General features: G+C 41.9%; 1 protein-coding gene and 1 pseudogene across 1 annotated transcript in view; both read right to left on the reverse strand.

The window, feature by feature from the left end:
- Nucleotides 1-4,389: 4,389 nt before the first annotated feature.
- Nucleotides 4,390-15,701, reverse strand: part of SAMD13 (sterile alpha motif domain containing 13) — a 44,701-nt gene continuing 33,389 nt past the window's right edge. The window contains exon 4 of the mRNA XM_004262957.3: nucleotides 4,390-5,534. Within this exon, the coding sequence (XP_004263005.1) occupies nucleotides 5,391-5,534 (144 nt within the window). The 3' untranslated portion in view covers nucleotides 4,390-5,390. The remainder of the gene's footprint in view (nucleotides 5,535-15,701) is intronic.
- LOC117202096 (dnaJ homolog subfamily B member 6-like) lies at nucleotides 5,520-11,601 on the reverse strand (annotated as a pseudogene).

Consider the following 15,701-nt stretch of genomic DNA (forward strand, 5'->3'; position numbering starts at 1 on the left):
CACTCTTTAAAATGTGACTACTAGAAAAATTTAAATTGCGTATGTGGCTCATGTTTATATTTTTATTGGACAGTGCCAGGCTAGTGCTGCTTTGCTTTCTGTATCTGCACTAGAGAATAGGTGAGGTACCTGAGGCTAAGAGGAGCCGTACAACTTACCCAAGTTCCCATGTCAAGTCAATGATGGGGCTGGATTCATGCTCAGAACTCTCTGGAGCAGCCCCAGTGCTTCCACCATTGTACCACAGTGCTTTTCAACTGGTGTCACTGGGTTCTGGCACAGCAGAGAGGATACTGGCCCGAACATTCTTTTTTTTTTTTTAATAAATTTATTTATTTATTTTTGGCTGCGTTGGGTCTTCATTGCTGCGTGCGGGGTTTCTCTAGTTGCCGCGAGTGAGGGCTACTCTTCTTTGCAGTGCGTGGGCTTCTCATTGCGGTGGCTTCTCGTTGCAGAGCATGGGCTCTAGCCACGTGGGCTCAGTAGTTGTGGCTCGCGGGCTCTAGAGCACAGGCTCAGTAGTTGTAGTGCACGGGGCTTAGTTGCTCCGCGGTATGTGGGATCTTCCCAGACCAGGGATCGAACCCGTGTCCCCTGCATTGGCAGGCGGATTCTCAACCACTGCACCACCAAACATTCCGAAGCCCCAAACATTCATTCTTAAAGGCAGGAACTGCTGGTTGTTTGAAGAGTGTTACTGAGTTTTCCTCAAAATACATTTATATTCTGATAAATTTTATAGTCTTATTTTCAAATTGTCTATTTCCCAGTATATAAAAATAGAGTATAATCCACTTTCCTTATTCTGTGGAAGAAGGACATATTTTTTATTTGGAGATTGCCTGGCATCCTCAGCTTTTGTGATTTCTCCCTAAAGACAACTGTAAACAGGAACACCCGGTCCAACTAAGGTAAAGAGACATCAACCTAGCTACCTATTGTGGGTAGCCGAAAACTGCACTTGCTTTACTCACGGGGTCCTCCATTATTCTGCCCCTCTGTTAGACTAGACACTATTTTCTTGAGATTCACAAAGACACGGCAGCCACAGTCACCAAATGAGCCTGGATGTGATCATTTTAATCTCTTTCTCTCTGTATAGAACTGCCAGTACTGGCCAGAAATGGTACTCAAAATACTTAATTGCCTACAGAGCTACAGCATGAAGCTAACAAGCTGCTCATTAATGCACCCATTGCATGCTCTCTCCTTCCTGTAGATTCTGTTCCTGGTTTAGAAGCAGAATTAACAAGTTTTTTTCTAAGAGGCACATCAGTCCTGTAGCAGTCAGGTATTTGAACATTTAACTTCATCTTGCAAATCATTACAGAAAACACTTAATGGCTCTCTGCCCAGACCTGACCCCTGCAGATCCCATTTGTAATGACCGTCAAAGACAGATGGTTCACCATCAGCAAGTACTTTTTGCATTCGGCTTCTAAATATGGGAGTGGTTGGGCAACTCTAGGTCGTTAGACTTTCAAATTAAATACCTTCAAAGATATATTTCACTAATGCAATAGAAGGACACTGTGTGCCTCTGACAGTGGATGCTAAGCTCAGAGGGACAAATTCCTGCTCACATAGGATATTTGTTGAGGACAAAATGAAGAGACTGCTACCAACTGGTCTCTTTTTCATTGTCATCCTATCCACTAGGTATCAAAAAATGATGCTTAAGCCTGCTGCACATTCCAATGCAATATGCCAGCATGTTTTCTTTCCAGCTAAATCTACATGCAATTTCTACTTCCTGAATTAACTTACTCTAAGGAGGCTCTTTGTGTGTGTTCTTTGTTTTAGATCAGAGTCCAGTTAGTGTAAAAGGGCGCAGCTGCTGGTTGCAAGATATTAGGGAAGTAAAGAGACTGTAATAAATTGGAGCTTTCGGCCTCACTTAGAAGAACACAGATGTAGTTGTAAAAACATACACATACTGCACTGGCCAAAGGAAAACACGTCAGCTTAGATTCTACTGAAAAGCAACCGGTTTGTGACCTTGCCTATAAATCAATTCATTAAATGTCCTTTGTAGAGTCTGGATCTGAGGTTCAAATGTGGGGAGGGGAGGTGGAGTGGCAATTACTTTTTAAAATCCCTCGTGATTCCGATATCCTGTCTGCACCTCTGGTTGAGAATAATCAAATTCATCATTAAACAGTTCTCACATAAAATATATTGCCTTCAAGGCAAGCTCATTCCCACTTATACTTATGAATTGCTTCCTTATGTAGCATGCGTTTTTGCTGTTTGTTGCAGACCCAGATCACATTAATAGAAATCCAGTGTGATCTGAAAAGAAATCAGACATCTCTGGTTTTACAGCTGTCTGGAGACAAAGGCTGCCTACCTGCTGAATTTCAAGTACTTCCAGCCTCTCTCTATGGCCTATTTTGATCACACTGCTTTTCCCTGGATGGGGTGGGGGAAGGAGGGAGGGAGGAAAGCACCTTCAGATATTGCCAAGGCACTCAGGCCTGCCTGTCATAGGCCTTTATTCTGGGTGTAAGAAAGGCAGACTATCTTTAATTTGCTAATTTTGCCTGAAAGCTGTCAACAGAGACTGAGGAATGATTTGATTATTTTTCAGTTTGCTTTTCAATTAAGATATTTTCCTGTCCTTTTTTTTTTTTTTTTTTCTGACAAGCATTTATAGAGTAGTCCAGGTCTAATGATTAGTTGAGTTAGGTTGCGGGTAGTGAACAAGGCTTCCAACAGCTGTGAAAGGTAACTGTGATAAAAAATATCCAGAGACTGAAGGGAATGTGAGCCCAAGTTCAAATCTAGAGAAAAATACAATACATAGAGAAGATACATAGAGAAAAATACACACTTTCAGTGTCATTTTCCCCAGTGTTCAACAGCCGGCTGACAGTGTTAACAGGAAATTGTCCCCTAATACCCCTTTTCCTTTGTCTACAGAATAATGGGAGTTTTGAATTTTAGTTGGGCCCACCAGCTCTAAGAAACAAGCTTCTCTTGCAGCTTAGGTATGGGAATGTGACTGAATTTTGGATAGCAAAATATAAGAGGAAGTAATACTACTTCTTACTACAATTTCTTGGAAGTGTTCTTAAAGGAAGGAGGTATGTTCCTTTTCTCTTTTCTTCTCCCCACTAGTTGGAATTCAAGTGGTGATGGTGAGAGCTGAAGCAGCCATCTTGGGCTGTGAAATGATTCTGGGAATGAATAGCTGCATGATGGAGCAAAAAGATAGGAGGAACTTACTTCCCTAACATCATGGAGGGCCTTACCGTCCTTAGCCCCTCTATCTGGACATTTACATACAGAAAAGCAAGCTTCTGTTTTGTTTACATTACCTGGTGGGGTAGTGAGGGAGGCAATTTTTTTTTATCATTCACAGCCAAATCTTTTCCAAACTAATACAGAAGGAATCAGGTAGACGCACAGAAGCGGGGCTCGGACATTCCTCATGCTATCCTTTTGAAGTAGAGAGGGCTCAAACATCATCACTATTTCACTTGTGGGAAACTCCTTCAGAGAGGTTAAGTCCTTCCTTCCATCTTCTTTCTGTCTGATCTTCTGTCCCTTCTTTCCAACCCAGGTCTCCAGCAGGTGTAGTCCTCCTGTTTTGCCACTATCACACCTCACAGTACTTTACTATAGTCTGCCTTTTGGTCTTATGTGTTTTGTAGACTGTGGAAAGCTGGGGATGGAGAATGTCTCTTTTGTAAATCCTTCTCCCACTTATGCAAAACAAAGCATTACTTAAGTTTCAGGGAATTCCCTGGCAGACCAGTGGTTAGGACGCCGCACTTTCACTTTCACCGGGATCAATCCCTAGTTGGGGAAAAATGTGAATTAATTTGGAATACATTTCTGAACCCCACTCACTATACCATTTCCTCTGTTTCTTTTCACTCTCATCTTTTTAGACTTTCTTTTCTTTAGAGAAAATATCTCCACAGGGGACTGAATTATAACACTCTCTAAAATACGGACTATTAACTTGAGGAGGGGAAAGAGGGAACTCTGGGGAGTCCATCAACTCTGCAAAGTTTTGTATGTGGGAATATGAGCTTTCATCTGGAGGGAGGGTCCAAAGCTTTCATCAGAATTTCAAAAAAACCCCACAAGACCCCTTCCCCCACTGGCCTACAGCAAAAAAAAAAAAAAAAAAAAAAAAACTGTCTAAAATGACACCTAAACTTGGTTGTTGGATGGGGGTAAGGAATAAGGCCTAACAGACAATTCAGTTCATAAAGAAGATAAATCTACATATAGATCTATATGTTTTCAATATCTAACGTTTATTTTTTAAAGAAGGCTTAACTTTCTCTCCATGGTTTCAAGGAGTTACCTTAATCCTTAAGCCCAACCAAAGAGGCAACCAAACTGAAAAGATCAAAAATAAATACACTGGGAATAAACTGAAGCAATGCTTTATTGTGACCACAAAGCACCAATTCAACAAGGCATTGACACACAGAGATTGAACAAATGTCTCTTTGAACAGAGATGTAGCAAGCCCACTTTTTCAAGTTCTTAAAAACAAGTACTCAAATTGGAAATCAAACAAAGCATCAGAGCAATTAAAAAAATATTACACCATCATGAAGGAATATATATATAAAAATATTCTGTACTAGTAACAAGGCTTTTCAATCTATAACTCTTGGCAAATTTCTTCAGAAACAAATTATTATAAATACAAACCATAAAGTGAAAAACAAAATGCTTTCTTCAGAAACAAAGAACCAATTTTAAAGCAGATCTATGCAGAAAATACCATTACCCCCATGAAAGCTAGCTGAAGATGGATGGATGTCCCCAAAATACAACAGAATTTCTCTTTTCAGAGCTACAGTCTGCTCCTGAAGGGGCCATGATGCATGTCCGTTTCAAACAGCGCAGCATATCCCAGTGAAACCTTAATAAGGTCAAGTGGAGGACCCTCTACAAAAAAGGGTGTCGGCAATTCCATCCAAATAACACAAGCTCTAAGGAGCAGAGGAATTCAAGGGAGGCACAATCCCTTTCTCTTTCTCCCCCTCCCCAAGTTCTTGCTTTTGATCTTCCCACATCTGTAACTGAAAGATGCTCATACCATTCGATTCTTTTTTCAGGAATTTGGGAAAGCAAACTATGAAGAAAATCCTCTTTGTGGGGAGGGCTGTCTAATCTCATCAAAGATCATTCTATTTGACAAACTCCACAAGGTAAACCATCCTGTCCACATGTCCTCGCTCCTCCTGGCTGAGTTCAGGTCAGCCGATGGATTGCCTAGTCTATCCAATAGGATAACGTTTCATTTGATTGAGATTCTTTACATATACACATGTATGTATTCTGTTTACAAAGTTTCATCACATGAAACTAAATTATGTCATTATGTATTTTTTGAGGTCCAAGACCCCAATTTGACTATACTATGAAGAGTTGTTCTTTAAATGCTTTGTCTGCAGAGGTTTTACGTGATACTCATAGATTTTCAGAGCAGGCCCCAATTTTAACTGAAGTCCTGTCAACACATCATTTCTTGTCATCAGTAGCAGGGATTTTCCATCAATTTCCTATAATGGAAGCAGAGGGTAAAGCTCAAGGATAATGAAGAAAAAAAGCAAGGTCAAAGGAAGAAGTCGTATTGCTTGTCTCCACGCTAAAAACATTATTTTTTTAATAGTGCCAAAAATGGAATCTTCTACTTTTATCTTCCACCTTTTACATTTATTTTGGAGTTAAATATAATCTATAGCTGATCTTGTTTTCAAGATCACATCACAAATGTCACATCTTAAGAAACTGACAGCAAGCTTGGAGTATGTACCCTGAACGATCAAAGATGCTGCTTCTGAAAGGAATAATGACACTTTCCACTTGTAAAATCTGTTGAAGTTTACGCAGAATTTTTGTCTAATTCCAAAACAAACCCTATAAATTAGGACAGGCAGGGATTGCTATCTTAATTTTATAGGCAAACCAAGGATCAAGGCAAGAAGTTAGCCTGCCTGAGAAGTTAGGAAAGGGTGGCACAGAATTTGAACTCCCATCTGCCTATGGCCAAAGCCGATGTTCTTTTCATAACTCACTTCTGTTTCTCTTGACACTTAGAAGTAAATATGTGTTGCCTCGATGGACCAATGGGAACCAGAGCCTTGGGTTTTCTGAAACCTTTTCAATCTTAACAATGGACACTGGAAAAATGACTTACTCTCTGTGAACTTCTTTCCTGTCCTTTAAAAGGAGAACCATTCTGCCTCAACCTGAATATCAAGTCTCATGCTACCCCACTTCATCTCAGTGGAGCCTCAAGATTCCAAAGAAGGTAGCGAGGGGCAGAGCTGTGCCCACCACAGATTCCCTCCCCTATTCTCCTCGCAGTCCACTCCCCACTCCTCTCAAGTCCCCAACCAGGTGGACTTCACTCCAGGTACCCTGGAGACTACAAACCTTTGGAATGAAATAAAAATAGGCTTCTCGTGAAAGGGATAAGGACCCCAAATATAGAAAGTCTACAGTTTGAAAACCTTTGGAAAGGATGCACTGAGAAGAATGCCGAATGCCACCTTCTTTTTGTTATTGTTTGTTGTGAGGAGAATCTGAGCTGGTTCTTAGGAAACCTGGGTTCAAGAGATGGACCAGCTGCACATGCTCAGTAAGCCTCGACACAGCTGTTCATGATTTTACCCACCTCCCCACTGATGGACAGACAAGGAGGCACTGTGTGCAACTGCAGCTACATAAAACTGTGACTCCCTCCTACACTGTCCCCAAGAGGGCCATTCCTCCAGAGTCTCTCATGTATTTTGCCAGGCTGTGAGGAAGATGTGCTCTGAATGTCTGAGTATGTGGGAGGTACAGCACCGGGCTAGGGGCTGAAGAAACACCCACTTTGTGACCTTAGGCAAGTCCCTTCCTCCTCTGTCTCCTCGGTTGATAATATGGGATATTGGGTTTTGACAGGATTTCATGAGATACCACCCTTGCAAGTGTTCCCTGAGCTTTGTGTTACACAATCACACGTCAGTATTCCGGGACAGACTGCAGCCCTCATTTTACAATTATTTAAGGACAAAGGAATTGACTTTTCAATCCTAAAGTATCTTGTTCTATTTAGGCAGCTAGTAATCCCAAAGACTGTCCATCAGTAAAACCTGCAAGTATGAGAGTTGGAGAGGAGCCCTGACACCTGGAAACCACTGCAGCAGCTCTGAAGGCATTGTGAGGTCACAGGAATCTGAATCGCAGGTTACATCAAAGCTCATGCTCTATCTTACACACTGAGATGAATAGTGATTCACTCGGGCTGCTTCCAAAAACAGCAAAGCCCTTCCTGCTCTCCATCTTTCCTTTGCTGTTGTTTGCTCATATTTAACTTACCACATATTTTAAACGGGGGCCAGGAGGAGATGCCACTGCTTTCATTTCTATACAAGAAAACTTCCTTGACTAGCTGCAAATGAATTTTTTTTACATCTTTGTTGGCAAAAAGTCCTTCTACAACTCAGCATTTCTGTCAAAAGCCAAGTACGTCTGTGAAAAATGCTGAAATTTGGATTTTATTTAAGACAAAATGGAAAATCATGTTTCATGCTCCAATTTGATTTTCCTTTGTTTGGTAGCTACACTGCCATTCACCTCAGATGAGGGTTGGTAAAAGAAAGCTCCATCTGGAATTCCTCATTTAAAAATTTTTGAAGTGAATATAATTCATATATACAACAAAACTCTCCTCTGAAACCATGACTATGGCAGCTCAGATGAATGGGAGTGGAGATGGCATAATGGAAATGGGAGCTTCCAGGTCAAACAAACTGCAGTCTGAACCCTGTCTCCACAACTTATTGTGTGGCTCTGGGTAAGGGACGTAACTTCCCTGAGCCTCAGTTTCCAAACTTGTAAAATGGAAATAACCCCCTGAAGAATTTTGGAGGTTAAAAATGATTAGTTCATATCACGCACCTAGCACCGTGTCTGACATATAGGACGTTCTCAATGACTACTAAGTGGAAATGTGTAGGCTTTGAAAGAACTGGGATGTGTTCCAATTCCAAATCCATCTTCTGTTTCTTTTCTGGAAGTATGTCCCCTGCCTGAAAGCTACCCTTTGCCAGACGGATGCAGGTATATTCTTGTTCAAGTTCAGAAAATTCACTGAGATTAAAAAAGTTCATAGACCACATAAAAATGTGTCTCATAAAAATCACAAACATAGGAAAGTTCCTTGATTAAGAAAGCTAATCATTTGTTATGTTATTTCTAGAAAAGCTTGCAAGGCAAATGAAATCCAACTTTTGCCAGTCAGCATGGTATACTAGGATGCGCGTGAGACTGGAAATCGGGAGACAGAGGTTCTAACGCAGACTCCATCAGTAACTTTCCACAAGGAACCACTCCTCTGGAGCCTAGTCTGTGTATAAATGAAGGAGTTGGAGTGTGACCGGATCCAGTTAAACAAACAAATGAAAAAAATCCCATGATTTTGCATTAACAATCCAAAATTCAAAACAAAAATATAATTCACATCTTGGGATTTTGTTTACATTTCTGTGTTAAGGGATAATTGTTTGTTAGTTTCAGTGAAACTTTTTACATTGCTTCTGTCTTCTGTCTTCATGTTCGAATAACCAAGTGCCTGCTGGGCAATAATACTCAAAATGCTTGCCTACTTAAGTTCCCGCAAGTACTCATGCATGAAAGTAAGGTTTAGAGATGACAGGTGTAAATTTCCAATGAGGCCAAGACCCTAGATCTAAAAATAAATGAGTAGAATCTGTAGATGTTATAGCTCAGGAGATAAGCATGTGTTTCAGAGTAAGACACTATGTTATTGCTTATTAGGTGGGGCCTGGGGCAAGTTACTTAATCTCTCTAAACCTCATTTCCTTATCTATATGGGGGTGGGGGGGAAGTAGCTACTGTATCTCACTGCTGAAAAGATCATTGAGATAACACATGAAGTAGAATTCCTTACTTCTACTGAGCAGTCAATAAATCCTAGCTATTTTTAAAAGTATATTTAAAAATCTTAACCCATTTACTTTTCACTCTTTCTCTGACAACTTTATACAATAAGTGACTCTTTCAATTAAGCTTAACTATGATATGGTCCATTGGAAATGGGGGAAAAGAAGAGGTGGGGAGAGAAGAAGCAAAGAGAAAGAGGCTAGGAAGAGAAAAAGGGCCATCAAGAAAGAGGCAATGGATAATAACAAGGTAGGGCGGGGAAAATACAGGAAGAGGAGTCAGTGGGATTTATAACGGTAGGGCCCTGCAAATGTCTCAGAAGGCCATATCTGTGGTGGTCTCTACTGTCCCAGATAGAGTACAGGAGAAAAGAAGGCTCAATTTAGAATCAGAAGACTTGGGCTGGAAGCCAAACTCTGCTGCTTCCTAGTTCCTATGGAGCATCTGGCCCTTATTCCCTCCCTCTGTGAAATGAGAAATTTGTATTAAGCTGACCCCTGTCCATTCCAGTTCAACACACTCAGATTCCAATTCTGTCTTTGATAAGCATCAGACTCACCAGCCTCACAGCAAAGTCTCCCCGTGGAAGAACACGGCAGCAACTCCTTACCAGTGACGTGGAGGAATCTGATGAAACAGGCGTTCTTTTCCCACTTCAGTCTTCTGCCTCACATATTCTAGAACTTTCTTTATAACAACTTCCTTGCCATTCACTATCTGGCTACAAGTGGTGACCAGTTTGAAGTTTCCCACTCCACTGCTTATAAAAGGTATAAATGTCACAGAGGAAGGGGAATTTGGTCCAGAGCCCAGGGATACAAAAGTGGAAAATCCTGTGTCCAGTATGGGGGTCACATAAAAAAAGGAGGAGTGGAACCTCCTGGTCCTACCCACACAGCCACTGGGAAAACAGTCTCCTGAGAAGGGCTCTTTATCTTCAAAGACATTTTGAAAGCCACAGTGTGGCCTCTCAAACCACAGTTCCTCCTTCAAATCATCCTTGTCCCTGCCATCTCCTGTTTTCCCTTTTGATGCAATTCCTTCTGGACTTGTCATAGTTGTTGTGTTTCTCGGCATCAGACAAGACGGCATAGGCCTCTGCTACTTGACTGAACTTCTCCTTAGCTGCCTCCCGGTTTTCTGGGTTCTTGCCTGCGTGGACCCCAAGAGCTAACTGGTGATAAGCCTTCTTAATATCAGAGGAGGAAGCATTTTGTGGCATCCCCAGTACTTTGTAGTAATTCACCATGTTTCTTGAAAGGACTTTTCCTCACCAAGACACAGAGTTTATTTTCTGAAGAATTTCCAGGTAACTTTGGAAAGGAAGATGGCGGACTACTCAAGTCTACAGCAAGACCTTTTGAATCATATCACATGATTCTTGGGACAAAGGCTCTTCTGGGGGAGAAATTCCTATTTGGAGCTGGTATCCTCTACAATGTCCCCACCCCTTCCCTGACCTCTGCAGCTCATTGTGGGTGGAGTGACTATGAGCTCAACACTATCATCCAATGACTATCAGCTGATGCTGTGCTTGCCTTGCAATCCTATTGGTGGAAAATTTGGGGTGGATAATATACATCTTGGAGGACAGAAACTATCTGTGTGGCTCAAAAAGAAGTCTTTACCTCATTTGTTAAAGTAACAATTGGAAGCAACATGGGTCTTGCATTTATATCAGACACAAAATCCATTTCTGCTCATTATGCAGGCTCATGCCTTCAGTAATGTAATGGGTATCTCCCTGTGGATATCTGCTGCGGGCACGAAATGGGTGATAAAGGGGCTCTATTCCAAAAAAATCACGTACATATTTCTGATGAAGGAAAGAGACTGAAACTCATGTCATCAAATGAGGAAACTAGGTTACAAAGAATTCTGCCTAGATAAGAAAGAAAGAATAGATTGAAGGAATAGAATTAGAAGTGAAGGCTTCACATGTATGGTCAGATAAGGCTTCTTCACTTCAATTGATCTCTTAAAGTTAGTCTTTTTGAAATTTATCTCTGGACTTAAAGATAGAACTAAGTAGCAGTGTCACATCAGCCAATGCTTTAAAGAATGGCTTTAAAGCTCAAGTGTAGCAAGGCTGCTCTTTTTCCAGGACACACAACTACACATTTCCCAGACTTCCTTGCAATTCGGTGTGGCCGTGTGACCACATAGTGGCCAACGACATGTGAAGGGATGACGTGCACCTCTCTCCAGCCTGGTCCATAAAACCACCATGTGTGCTCCTTCTTGCACTTTATCCTTACACCAACTGGATGTCAGTGCCCAAGTGATCTTGAAAGCATACAGCTGAAGATGACAGAGCTCCCATCAGCCTGGGACCTTGAATTACAGTGGAGCAGAACACCTCCACCAACAACCTTGGACTATTTATATTAAGCAACTTCTACTATAGTTAAGCCATTATATCTATTTTCATCTACTTGTGACAGCAGTTGATATCTACTCTAATACACCAACCATTTCTACAACTTCACCTTCCTTATTAGAACCTAATTTTATAATGTCATCAACCAGAAAAGTCCCACCTCTGCCACACTGGAAGTCCAATATCCTAGTCTATCTCTCACTCCTCCCTCCCATTATACCCACTTTTTCATTTCAACTCCTCTTTCTCCAGGGTAATGAGTCCCCTGCAGACTCCTCTTTTGTATCAAATCTGCACCCACTGGTTGGCCCTTGGAACCATTCTTTTACATGCCCTCTCAAATCACCCTCTTAGGCTATTAGCCCTCTACTGTGCCCATGCCATAAACACTCCAACCAGGAGCAGTCTAGCAATCAATCCAGCTTCTCTGATTCCTATACCTGGTGAAGTGGGAGAAAAAAATCAAGAAACCAAGAAGATGAACACTAAACATGTGCAGTGTACCAGTCTCGGCTGGGTCAGGAGAATATATCAACAGTTCTTTTATTTACTGTTGCTCAGCTCTCTGTCCCATTCCCCTAGGTGGCCATTCTTAACCTTCACTGCTCTCCTCTAGTTCCTTAGTAAACTTCTACCCATCCTGTCCACTCCAAGCAGAGGAGCTTGCCTCTTGGTTAGCAAAGAAAATAGAAACTGTCAGGAACTCCCTGAATGTCCCTTAGGACAAGGGCCATCTCAGCTGTATCTGCACACATCCTTACCTATGCTCCCAGAGCACAGGAAGGACAGAGGAAGATGTCCCTGTCTTGCTCAGAACTAATTCCCAATATATTTTTTTATATTGACCAAATTGAATCTTCATGTATATTACCTGGCATTACATTTTATTGCAGTAAAATATATATAACATAAAATAGGCCATTTTAACTATTTGTAAGTGTACAATTCAGTGGCATTAGTGATATTCACAATGTTGTACAATTACTGCCACTGTTTTTTAAACTCTTCCATCACCAAACAGAAACCCCGTGAAGCAATAACTCCCTCCTCTCCACTAGCCCTTTATAACCTCTAATCTGCTTTGTGTCTCTATGAATTTGCCTATTTTAGATATCTCATATAAATGGAATCATATAATATTTGACTGGCTCATTTCACTGAGCATAATATTTTCAAGGTTCATCTATCTTGTAGCTTGTATCAGAACTTCATTCCTTCTTATGGCTGAATAACATTCCATTGCATATTAGGTACCACATTTTATTTATCCATTCATCTGTTCGTGGATACTTGGGTTGTTTCCACCTTTTGGTTATTGTGAATAATGCTACAATGAACATTTGTGTACAAGTATCTGTTTGAGTCCCTCTTTTCAATTCTTTTGTGGGGAATTGCTGGGTCATATGGTAATTTTATGCTTAACCTTTTGAAGAACTGCCAAACAGTTTTCTATAGCGGCCACACTATTTTCTATCCCTACCAGCAATGTATGAGGGTTCAAATTTCTCCATGTCCTTGCCCCTCCACACTCTTTTGATCTCATCCCTTTCCTTGTCCTCAGGGATTTTGCTTCATTGAACTGTTCTCAATTTCATTCAATTTTAACTTGTCCAATTCTTCTGGCTACTTTCCTGCATGTAAATAAGTTTGAGCATCTCCTCTCTTAGAAAAGAGCTCTCACGTCTTCACGACCCTCCTACTGCTGGAGCTCCCTCCACTTGCCTCCCACTCACTCCTCAACTTGGAGGAAAGAGTCCTCTACCTTCCAGTCCACCCCCAGCTCCAGTGAAACTCCACTGTCATTGGCAGACCCCATTGGGCTTCACCTTTTTGAGGTATTTGACCTTGTTGATCATTTCACTTTTCTTGAAACTCTTCCTGTCATTGGTTTCTAGACAACCTTTCACACTGAGTATTTCTCAGATGCTTTTGCCAGTTCCCTTTCTTCTCCTAACAATTGAAACCTGGGTGCTCCCTAGGGTGCTGTCCTTGGCCTTTTTCTTTTCCCCTTTTAAATGCCTGTCTCATCCTCACCCCTTCCTATGACTGCTGATGACTCTCATGTCTCTCTTTCTAGGCCTCACCCTTCCCATGAGCTGTCTTCTAGATATATCCACTAGATGCCCACATGCTCTCAAACTGAACGTGCCCCAAACTGTACTCATTCCATCTGTCTTAAAACTGACCTCTCGGGGCTTCCCTGGTGGTGCAGTGGTTGCGAGTCTGCCTGCTAGTGCAGGGGACACAGGTTTGAGCCCTGGTCTGGGAGGATCCCACATGCCGCGGAGCAACTAGGCCCGTGAGCCACAACTACTGAGCCTGCACGTCTGGAGCCTGTGCTCCGCAACGAGAGGCCGTGACAGTGAGAGGCCCGCGCACCGCGATGAAGAGTGGCCCCTGCTTGCCACAACTAGAGAAAGCCCTCGCACAGACACGAAGACCCAACACAGCCATAAATAAATAAATTTAAAAACAAACCAAAACAAAACTGACCTCTCACTAAAGTTCTGGTTAACGACACTTCTTTGCAACTAACAAATCCAGACATCTAGCAGTCGTCACCCAAGCCTCCTCCCTCTCCCACACTGAGCAGTGAGCTCAGTCCTGGGGCTAAGGTAGAGAACTGAGACAGGACAAATCTTCACCCTCCATTGCCAATGATCCACTAAATTCTCTTGACCATCTTCCCCAGATGGTCTTTCTAATCCATCTCTTCCTTTCCATCCCCAATGGAATGATTATATCAGTTTTCCTGCCTTCTGTCTCCTTGTCTTCCAAGCCACTCTCCACATTGTCACCAGACTGATCGTTCAGAAACACAAATCTCACCCTGGCACTCCCCACTCAATATCCTTCAGTGGTTTCCTAGTCCCTCTCACCCAAACAGACTATCTGTTATCTGGACCCCTGTTTATCTTTCAGTCTTATCCTTAGGCATTCCCTGCTCCACACCTCTTATGCCAAGGTACTGGGAGTTCTCAAGATAAATCATGTTTTTGCATGCCCCCATGCCTTTGTATCTAATCCCCCTTCTGCCCAGAATCTTCCGTGCTTCCTTCAAACAATTCTCATACCTACAATAGTTTCAGGTGGCCTTATTAAAGTAAAATAATACTTGTAATAATGATCATTATTTTACTTTAATAGTTTCATTTATTTTATTTTTGGCTGCATTGGGTCTTTGTTGGTGAGCACGGGCTTTTCTCTAGTTGCGGCGAGCAGGGGCTACTCTTCGTTGCGGTGCGCAGGCTTCTCACTGCAGTGGCTTCTCTTATTGTGCAGCACAGCCTCTAGGTGCATGGGCTCAGTAGTTGTGGCTTGCAGGCTCTAGAGCGCAGAGCTCAGTAGTTGTGGCACACAGGCTTAGTTGCTCCACCGCATGCGGGATCTTCCCGGACCAGGGCTTGAACCCGTGTCCCCTGAATTGGCAGGTGGACTCCTAACCACTGTGCTACCAGGGAAGTTCCAACTTTAATAGTTTTATATTTATTTTCATAAGTGTTAGAAAAAGCTGTAACAGCTATGGAAACAAATGAACGAGTGAATAAGCCAAAGAAGCACCACATACCTGGCTATCTTATAATGTATTATAACTTCTCATTTCACATGAATGATTTAAACAACAATTTGGGGGTTTGGTCTATAGAAACCTATTCTATTTCAATCAAAAAATTCAAAAGGTTCTTTCCTTATCAGTTTTGCTTCCATTCTCTTTGCTGTTTTCTTATTGCTAGCATTACCCATTTGTTTTTTAACTCTTTTCTAAATTTTTGTGGGCTGAAAGGACACATCAGCAGAGTCTAAGTTGCCACTTCCTCTGTTCATTATGCCACAAAATCTTTTAAGCATTTCAGACTGTTAAGAAATATCAGGTGTCAAATCACCTCGTATATTTCCAGTACTTGGTATTATAATATGCTGGAAAGGTAATAAAAGTTATGGTCAATTTGTGGGATTTTAACTGGTCTAATTCAGAGCTGGATTTATTTATTTATTTGTTTGTTTGTTTATTTATTTATTTTTGGCTGCATTGGGTCTTCCTTCCTCTGTGCGGGCTTTCTCTAGTTGCGGCGAGCAGGCTTCTCATTGTCAAGGTGGCTTCTCTTGTTGCGGAATATGGGCTCTAGGCGCGCAGGCTTCAGTAGCTGTATCTGTGGCACGTGAGCTCAGTAGTTGTGGCTCGAGGGCTCTAGAGCACAGGCTCAGTAGTTGTGGCACACGGGCTTAGTTGCTCCATGGCACGTGGGATCTTCCCAGACCAGGGCTTGAACCTGTGTCCCCTGCATTGGCAGGCAGATTCTTAACCACTGCGCCACCAAGGAAGTCCCAGAGCTGGATTTACCATGAAGTTAATGAAGCTTAATTTTTGCCTTAGCAATTTTGTATCATGATT

Source organism: Orcinus orca, chromosome 1 (assembly GCF_937001465.1).
Source record: "Orcinus orca chromosome 1, mOrcOrc1.1, whole genome shotgun sequence".
Lineage (NCBI taxonomy): Eukaryota > Metazoa > Chordata > Mammalia > Artiodactyla > Delphinidae > Orcinus > Orcinus orca.